Raw genomic sequence first — 10,248 nt, forward strand, 5'->3', positions numbered from 1 at the left:
ATTACAGATATAGCTTATTGACATTACTACCAGATCTCACAACTCAACTCTTGGATTTACAACCAAAATCCTCTATCCTTATTAAACATACTCTCGTCAAGATTTAAGCATTGGGTTTATTTAGAGCAGGTGTTCTCAACTTGTAGACCAAAGTCCTTTTAAAAATTCATGGTGCTTAAAGAGTTTCGTTTGCGCATCAATTTCAATATTCAAGAGTTATCAGTATTCAAGAGTTATTCTTGCAATATTTAGGGTGCACAGTTTTGTTAATTTTTTTAAAAGTGTTCTCTAGACCACAGAAATGTACGGGATCGCTTATTTAAACTACATTAATGGAAAACTAATTTCGACATCAAAACCATTTAGGCTACATATAAGAATTGTAGTATTTTTTTTGGTTACTAAAAATGGCAAATTTGAAGCTTTGCTTTTCCCATGCAATCCTCAAAATGCCGTTGTAGTTCACATGAACAACGAAAAGTTATCTTGTACCACGTCCAGCGTAAGACGTTGCTCACCGATCCCAACTTTGTTTTTGGAAGTAGCCTAAAACCCTAAAGTACACAAAATAACGTGTTATCAGAATTAACAATACTAACAGGAAAGAGTTGTTTTGTTTGTTGGTCAATTGGTATATCATACTTGTATGAAATTCTTCTATTAAGATTCTATGATTATGATTTAAACAACTGTTGTAAATTAATATTCCTTAATTTTTGTATTGCCAAATCACCTTGACGTTTTTAAACTACGCAGTTTATGCTTTACTATTAAAAGTTTGAAAAAAAATTTGTACTTGAAAGAAGAGTTGATAAAACACTCTTTAAACTTTTGATGTTTATGGTGAAGAGCCCAGGAAGTAACCAAGTTTCAGCAAAAACTTTTTAGTGCATGACAGCAGCCTAAGAGTGATGATTGAAACATTTATTGCTTAGTTTTGATCTTGGAGAACTGTAATAAATAAAAGCGAACCAACACTAGATATTCCAGAGAAAGCACGTCAGTTATGGAAATTTTTGCTTCAGAATATGGCCAAAAAATATACTAAAAAGGTAGATTTTAAACTGTAGTATACGTATCATAATTGCAGCTTGACTGAAGCTTGCTTTCAGAAAAAATCTTAGCCCTACTGCTGTTTAATACCGAAACAATATTTTAAAAACCCGACCGCCATTTGTTGATATTTTTTCGTCGTTTTAACACGATTAGATGTTGAAAACGCAATTGTGATTGATGATGAAAAGATATCAAACTATCCCTTGTTCCTAGACCTTCCAGTGAAAAGCACGAAGTGATCGCATTGTGTAGTTTTGAGACATCGCGTGTTTCAAGTCCCTTTATTTGTTCAGGTCGTATTTGATACCACGGCAGACTTGGACGTTTTACCGATGTGTTGTGTTTCTTTTCCGGTTTAAATATACATCAATCACTGCTCAGTCGTCTCAAGTGGTGACATTGAAAAAAAAGCAAAACTTAAAGAAAGTGTTTTACTATGCACTGAAACCCACAAAAAAAGTTAAGTTTTAACTTGCCATGTTAGTAAATTTATAGTTATTCAAAAAGATTACTTTTTGCAAATAGAATCTTTTCAAAACATCGGTGAGGAAGTAAAAATAACCATAAGAAGATTTTTTTCAATCAAATACAAAGAATAAATCACTCTTTTTTTTTGATGATAAAGTCCAACGGCATAAGAGCCAAAGTTTAAGTCAAAAAGAAATGGTACATCAACCCTTTGTGAAGGAAGTGCAGCCTAAAATTTTCTACACCTACTCAAGCTAATCGACTAATCCAAATGAGGTTGCCATTGCGAATTCGCCCCATTATCTCAATCGTTTGAGCAACCCCCTTTTTGAACAAAGCAGCACTTGAGTAACTCATTTTTGAAGACTGCTCTCCATTCAGCAGCACCTAGTGGATGGAAGAACTCACAGACAGCAACACTTTAGCGAATGGAAATTTCACTTTTTCAATTTTCATTACCTGGCCTTTGGTCAGTTGATAAAAGCCAATACAAGTATGTAAAATTGTTAGGACTTATCTGTCAAAGAAGCTTTTCCCTCTTAGAACAAGATTTCCTCAACTGATCAATCCACGAAGCCATCTTGTAAAGCTACTTTGTCAAGATATTTAAAACTCGAATTAACAAGTGAATAAAATTAGCCAGTTTCGAAACCTTGCATATCTGTTGATGATGCATTTGCCACCGTAAAAGCGGCTTCAGTATTTTAACAAAGAATAAACTTAAAATAAACTTAAGAATTAATTGACAATACATCGACACAAATTCACAATGAACCAAACAGAGTATCATGGCTACACTTAACTGCAATACTCCACACCAAAGCGGACTTATTTAAGATAGATTTTCAAGTGGTTTGGATTTTCAAAATGTTAACAAATACATCGTAATTAAAAGGTGTGGTTGAACTCTATTAAACTAAAAAAATGCGCTTAACTCTGAAGTTACATATGAAATCATATAAATTTGAAACGTTTGCTGAGTTTTTTAAAGCAACTTTATTCCACACAATGTTCATAAAGTCATCGACTAAGATGTCAAGTTATGTTCCAGCAAAATGTCTTGCAATATTATTATTTTTTAAATCAAAGTAACTCTCAAATAATTGATCCACCGTAGTTAAATTTAAAAGACCAATTTTCATTATCGAGTGTTTTCTCGCTTAAAAAGCATTGCAAAACATTTTGCTGAGAAGCAACTACCTAGTGCCTATTCACAAACACGCTTAACAACGCAGGGACAAAAGTATCTTCCACTATGTCCACTTTAAACATTATCGTCGTTTTTCGTTGAGCGGCACATTTCGAAAAACACCTCTTAAAAAGAAAGAAATAGTTTATGAATAGTATAATTAGTATTATGCAATCAAAATAACATAGATTCTAAAAATCAACGATGGTCAAAGATAAACACTTCTTGCAATTGATTGAGTTTCGCTTTTAGCAGCATGATCGTAGCTTACTTCACAAGGTAGATTTAAACGATCTGTCTTAGCCTGATGCTGCGAGTTTGCTGTGGCAATAGTAAGTTGCGCAAGCTTTCGGAACACAGTTCCCTAGTCATGTGCTATGATGAATGGTGTTGACTGGGGAACTGTGTTCCGAAAGCTTGCGCAACTTACTATTGCCACAGCAAACTCGCAGCATCAGGCTAAGACAGATCGTTTAAATCTACCTTGTGAAGTGAACACTTCTTTTTCCGATAAAAATCCTCTGCTGATTGTTTGATCGCTTTTTGAAAATTAATTTTATTTTACTGCATCGTCTGCAGTCGTTTCGTTTCAATTCAATTTGCCTTGTTTGTTCTTTTTGCATCATTTGGTATACCGACTTTGCAAGCGGAAAAGACAAAAAAGACAAATGGTTCAGCTCTTGGCGTGAGTGCTTGTGTGACACACTTCAAAGACAACTCTAAACCATCCTTTATAACCTCTTCACTTTGGATTGCTGCAGACCTTTAAAATAAATGCTTACAATCTTTAAACATGTCAAACCTGAATTTTATTAAGCTATTTTATGACCAGTATCATAAGTTTTCCGATAATACGCTATGCATTCAATAAAAAAGATACTAATTTTTTTCCATTTTGGTCAAACCTTCAAGGCTACCAAATAGCGGGATCACTCACAGAGCATATTGTAAGAATTTATTTGCTGCAAAATCGCTCTTCGTCCATTAGGACTCCTCCGTGCAATTCAAAAACGAAATACAATAATTATATCATTAATCTTTTAAAAACATGGTGAATAGTTGTAAATAGCCATTACAGCATCATCATGCACAAGTCTAGAAATAATTTGCAAGAGTTTGTGCATTCAATGTGGGGAGAATGGTGACAAAGATGTGGTAAACTAAAGAAATCATAACAAGACAAACACTAAGAAGATCTGGCACTAAGATACTTCCTCGAAATGAACGATCACTCTAAGGTCCGTTATTATCATTAAATTAAAGAGATACTTAAGTTTTTTTCATATTCGTCAAACCTTCAAGGCAATCAAATAGTGGAATTACTTAACTATTTACTGTGTTCTTAAAGGTCAATGATAAAATTAACGTATTTCGTTTTTAAGTTGCACTGACCAGTCCTAATAAAAAAAAAAACGGTTATGCTGTAAATAAATTGTTGCAATATGCTCTATGAAACCAAAGCACACTCTGCGTACGACCTTCCCGCAATCTCTGGGAGATGATCTTGGAAACAATGGCGTCATGCGTCGTGGTGTGAAATCGCCAAGTAGCACATCTCCTCCATATCAAAAATTGGAATATGGCCCGGGTTCTCTTTAAGAACATTTTTCAATGCATACTACATTTTTTCAGGAAAAATTAATATTTTAAGACTTTGTTTGCAAAATTACAAGTGAATTACAAACTTAGTTAACTATAAGAAGTAATCTCAAAATATCAAAGAGCACAAACAAATTACAATTTACTTTTCTTTGCTTTCGCGCTTTTCCAGTGATCACACAGTTTTCATTTCACTGACGTCATCCATATTCCTGATGCTTCAGTAAAGTCAGGTTTGGCTATCGCTCAGTAGCGAATCTAGAAATAAAATTTGAGAGCACAGAGTGCTGTTCAAAAAGATCTTGTTCTGACAGTAAACTTAAAAGCTTTGTTTTACATTTGAAGCATTGCAAGTACACATAAATTAAATCACACAGAGCAAATAGTCTGGTGTAACTGCGCATTTGCACACCTTAGGCTTAGAGGGAACACTTGTCATGGCCTTTTTAGACTTGTCCCATCAAGATGTAACCGTTTGCTTTCTTATGTTTGACAGTTTGGTGCAGATTTGTTACGTTGGAGCTAGGCAGAAAGTGCTGCCTGTGAATGCGGTGGGATGCAGATACCAGGCCAAATAATCAAGGATTGTCTTCTCTGCTGTACAGACCTTTTCATGGTGTGGAGGGCCTTGTTTCCACTGACGATAACACCAGGCAGTGGCTAACCGATGGTGTCCAAGTATTTAGCGACAATATGGAAGTAAGACAGAGAAAGAGACTGCGTTTACAACGTTATTTTAAACACCGTGAAAAGCATATGAACAAATTACATTTAGATGACACACCAATTGCAAATACAGTATTGACATTTTTGATTTAACTTTTATTGAAGTGTGTTTCATGTACGAGATTGCATGAAGTCGTCCAACTGTGACCGAATCATCCAAAGTAGCAATTAATGAAACTTTGTTGCGCAATTTGTTTTTTCAAACTGAAACAAAAGCTGATGGTATCCACAAATTCATCACATGTTTTGTCGATTTGTCATCTAACGTTGCTTTTGCACTATTTTGATGTTAACAAAAGTAAAGACCTTTCAAATGTTGTTTGTCAGTATAAAAAGCAAACTTAGTTCAATAACAATTTCTAAAAAACGTCTCAAGAAGAACTCCTAATTGGTAGTTTAGACGGCGCGGACATAAGTCCATTGAACATGTGCGAAATTGAGGACTGATTCTCAAGCCCTTTTTACTAAGTCAGTTTTTCACTCTAATCCTGTCTCCAACTGTGAGTTCTTGATATATCAATTGCTGTGTGAACTGGTCAGTAAAATTATCATTTTTGCTCTTTTAAGATTCAAAGAGATTGCACAACCAAAATCGTATATAAGATCCCAAAATCTTCGAAATGGCTCATATCGTCCGCGAAGAAGTTTGTTACCACAACTATACTCCAACATCTGATCAACCATGAATGTAGAGATAGAAACTGTAGATGGAGAAACTGTCCACGTCTCCGAAGACATTGCTTCACTGATTCTATTGTTGATGACCATAATATCTTGCTTGAAGAAGACGATGCGACATCGACATGAAGATTTGAAGTTGAAATCCCATGTGCTTTCTCCATTGATTACTGGACCGGTATTGCGAAAGGTAAGAATTTAAAAAGATTGTTTAAAGATTTAAGTGACTTTTAAGATTTTTGTAAACTTTGTAGAATCAATTTATTCGTTAATTAACTTATGTTAAATCAAGTATAACTGATAACATTTAATGAATATATGTAATCTATGCATTGTTTTGACAGATTCTTTGCTGTTATGTATTTAAATTGTCAAACCAAACGATTTTTCGTCAGCAATCCACTGTGTGCGTAAGCGATATTATGCAGGAAATAAATGCAGATTTATTATTTTAATATTGTATTGTTTGAAACAATAATGAAGTGACGTTACTAGCACATACCTACTTGTTAATACAACACCTGACTAACCAAAAGTCTCTAAAAGTGATAATTGTCCTCGATGAATTCCAGGCAGTCTAAACTTTTAAAGATTAACAAAATTGTTAACTGTGTTTGTGCATCTCAGGTGCTCGAGTGGTGCCATCGCTACTATCATCACTTGTCAAACCAATCTGATGATATTTCTACCTTTTCGGAGTGGTGTGTTGATTTCTTGGACGAAGATCCTATAACACTTTTCGAGTTATTAATGGCAAGTGGGATTTAGAATTTTAATTCTTGTAATGGAGTAAAATCTGTGTTTCTGTAATTGGCTAACTAACCACAAGACTTACTACAGCGTTGTATCAATTCAAAATTTTTACTACATAACTATAGCCTATTTTAGCATTATACTGTATTAAGCTTTCATAATAGAGATTTTTAAACGAAGTCCAAATTGTTTAGAATACGAACGTGGTCCACATTTGTTCACTATCCTAACGCTATAAGTACATCATATATGAATGGTAATATGTTGCCTACTGATGTAGATATCGCGACACAACAGAAATACATGTTTTCTTACCTCGATCTACACAAAAATCAATAATAAGTTGAACCAAGGAAGAACAACAAAATACAATTTCTCATGTAAAAAGCCATGTTTAGTAAAGAAAATACTAAATGTTGGAGTTTTGCATGCAACCACTACATCTTGCATGCGCCTATGGTAAAAGTTGTGCATTTACTGTATATGCCATAATATGCTTCACATATATTATTTTCACAATTATAATTATATATTTTGTTCTTTAGGCTGCAAAATATTTGCAAATTCGAGATCTTGTTATGGCGCTAGTTGTTCGTTTTCGTGACTACAAAATCTACTACTCCACCCAGTGCATACTCCATATACCGTAAGACGATTAACCGATGATGAAGAATGACGTGTTTCTTTGTTTTTTTTTTTGTGAAAACAACCATGTGTCTGTTCGGGCAGATGACGACAAAACCAAAACATCTCTCTGTCATCTTATAATTTTGAATATTGCTTTTCGCTATGTTGCAAAAGTTCCGTAACGCGACAAGTTCAATTGCGATGTAACTTTTACTAGTTTGTTTGATTACATGTTTTTTTCGTATACAATAAATAAACTGCAAGTGTTGGTATGTTATGGCTGTGGCGCAAATTCACTGCAGTGTAGGCTTCATGTGTCTGGATTACAGTGAATAACGCAAGCCTTCAGACTTGCTGGCTGCTTTAAAAAATAGTACGCTTAGTAGACTAAGAAAAGTTAGAGAGATGAACCTACATTCCTTCATTCAAAGTTTGTTTTTAATGCTGACCCCCAAACGTTTACCTTGATGCAGTGCGTAAAAGTGCTAGGCTATGAAACACTGTATAGCTATCATCACAGGTGGGCAACCAGCAAGATCACCAGTTTTGATGATCTTGAAAACCAAAATAATAAAACAAAGTTAACTTGAAGATCAAAATCATTTTCAAGATGACTTTTCTGCATTGGAAAAAACTGCAGTTTTTAATCAATGATATTGAAAAAGAAACAAATTTGACTTGGAAGCCATCTAATTAAAGATAAGTAATAAAATAAGCGCTGATATCTCTGTTCTGCCTCCTCGATGTTATTAAAAAAATGAAAAGTTATACCAAAGAAGCCGCCTTTACGGCAGCGAAAGCTTTATCAATAAATTATACAAGTTTCCGAACATAACTGATTTTGTTCACTTATTATAATTTTGTGTTTATATCAATGTTTTAGTAACCCTTGGCGTTGGGTGTGACTTTGCAATTCTACTGAAACTACCACAGCGATTGTTAGGTCTAGTGGCAATAGTCCCTGACTCGTTATAATTCTCAGGCCAGCGGTTGGGTAGTTAAAAGTAAAAGTTAGCAGTAGCCTACCAACTATCTTTAACCAATTATTAATTAGTTGTGTGCTTTTTTAATTAAAAAAAAAAAGAACTTTGAGCTACACCATTTTGTATAAATTTTTAGTCTATTTCATATGATAAGCAGTTATTCGTGTTATTAAGTAGTTTCAACTGTTACTGGATTATATCGATATGTATTGCTTAAAGTTGCATGATATCACAATAAGATCTACAAAATTCAGCGTATTCTCTATGACATAGGAATCAAGGTTGCAATGAAACCCTATCTGACAATAGGTAAATACCTTCCCTCCGCTAAAGACCCCATGAAAGAAGGTGAAGTTTCTGGATTGATCTACCAAGTTCCGTGTCATGACTGTGATTTAATCTACATTGGACAGACAAAACGTGATCTTAAATCTAGAATCAACGAGCACCAAAGAGCTATTAAATTTCAACGTCCAGAGCATTCCGCTCTTTGCAAACACTCTATAAATTCAGACCATAAAATTACTTGGACCAACGCCACCATTCTTAAAACTGAAAAGGATTATACAAAAAGATTGTTCACAGAAAAATGGTACATAAACCAGAAGGCACAACATGCTCTTAACCAAAAAGATGGTCAGAATTTCTCCTCTGTGTACAAAAAAATTACTTTAACTTTAGCTTCACCTTTTCCATTCTCAGTGCGTCTTCTCTACCATTGTTATTGCTAATCCCATTGTTTTCTGTCTTGTCTGATGTTTTTTCAACGTTTCTTGACAGTGGCCCAATAGATAGATAAATTTACGCTGTTGGAAAGTAGCCTACTGGTTTTAGGCATTCACTGCATTTAGTTTAACCTCTAGGTATCGTTGCGTGTTTTAATTCTGATTCTTGCTGCTTTACTTTACTCATTTTATCAGTATGTTTTTGTGTTGTGCCATCGTTGCTGAACAGGTTGTGTTAACCTGTTTTAGCCACCTTGATAAAGTCAGTCGTGCTGACTGACGAAACGTCGGAAATACAAAAGCTAGTTATCATCTTTAACATCACGAGGTAACCTAGTATATAGTCACCAGAAGAACGCAAACTAATTTTATTACCAAATGCCTGGTGAACAGTTTCTCTCTGTTTTTACAATAAGATCTTATGCTGATTTTTTGCCAACTCCCTTCGTGTTGACTAAATAAAACTAGCAGTTACTTACATGATCTTGGGATTCTTTGGCTGCTTGTTATTCCGATAGCATAACATTACCGCACACACTCAGTTCTTTTTAGTCTAGCTCACTGCTATTTTTGCTTAGTCAACAAGAAGGAAGTTAGCAAGAAAAATCGGCATAAGACCTTCTGTAGTCCTATAATCCAAGCATTCCATCAGCATGCTGCTCGGCATTACAAATATGACGTATTAATAATCTGAGTTGACTAATCTGCTAATACATAAAGGGGACAGAAGTGAGTTGAGCGTTTGTGACTGTGAGATGGCGCGCTGCGCTACTTGTGACTTCAAGATCAAGGTTGGGATACTCACATATAGCAATAAAAGCAATAACTCCACTCGATAAGTTTCAAATGTTTTTGCTTTGTTTTGCTCGTCACAACAAAGGGCATAGAAGGTATCAGTAAGTTTTCATTAACCAAAAAAGCAGAAAACAATAATGTATAAAAATAGAAAAAAAAATCCCCAGATGGTTGGTGGTAGCCTACATACACTGTATGTGCGCCAAAATCCACACGCTTTAATTAGTTTGGGTACAACTTGAAAAACGTTATTGTTTACCAACAAATAGCTTTTATAGCCAGCATTTAGTAAAAAAAATCAGCTAAAAAATTTATATCCCTCAAAGGGTCAAAAGTATTGGCTTTTTTCGTTGAGCAGAATATTTTCGAAAAATACTTTCCCCATTCAATAACTAGTTTACCTGCAATCAATGATGAATTTAGGTTTTGGGAGGGGGGAGCGAGACAAAGTTTACAAGGGACGTCCAATTGGAAATTGATGATTACATATTATTTTCAAATTTTGTGATGGTGTCTGATCACTTGATTGATAAATTTGTTTTAACACCAAAAGCTGCCTATGAAACCATGCGTTCGATATAATTTTTATCTGCAATAACCCAATATGCATATTTCCAAAATATAAGTCGTCACTTAAAAGAAGGATCCA

At 34.6% G+C, this 10,248-nt stretch overlaps 1 protein-coding gene across 1 annotated transcript; it reads left to right on the top strand.

The window, feature by feature from the left end:
• Positions 1-5,720: 5,720 nt before the first annotated feature.
• LOC145764363 (SCF ubiquitin ligase complex protein SKP1a-like) lies at positions 5,721-7,119 on the top strand. Its single transcript, XM_082575980.1, has 3 exons — positions 5,721-5,906; positions 6,344-6,469; positions 7,015-7,119. Exons 1-3 carry the CDS (start codon positions 5,721-5,723, stop codon positions 7,117-7,119), a joined length of 417 nt encoding a protein of 138 aa, XP_082432106.1.
• Positions 7,120-10,248: the final 3,129 nt, after the last annotated feature.

This window comes from Aplidium turbinatum, chromosome 2 (genome assembly GCF_918807975.1).
Source record: "Aplidium turbinatum chromosome 2, kaAplTurb1.1, whole genome shotgun sequence".
NCBI classification, from domain to species: Eukaryota; Metazoa; Chordata; class Ascidiacea; order Aplousobranchia; family Polyclinidae; genus Aplidium; species Aplidium turbinatum.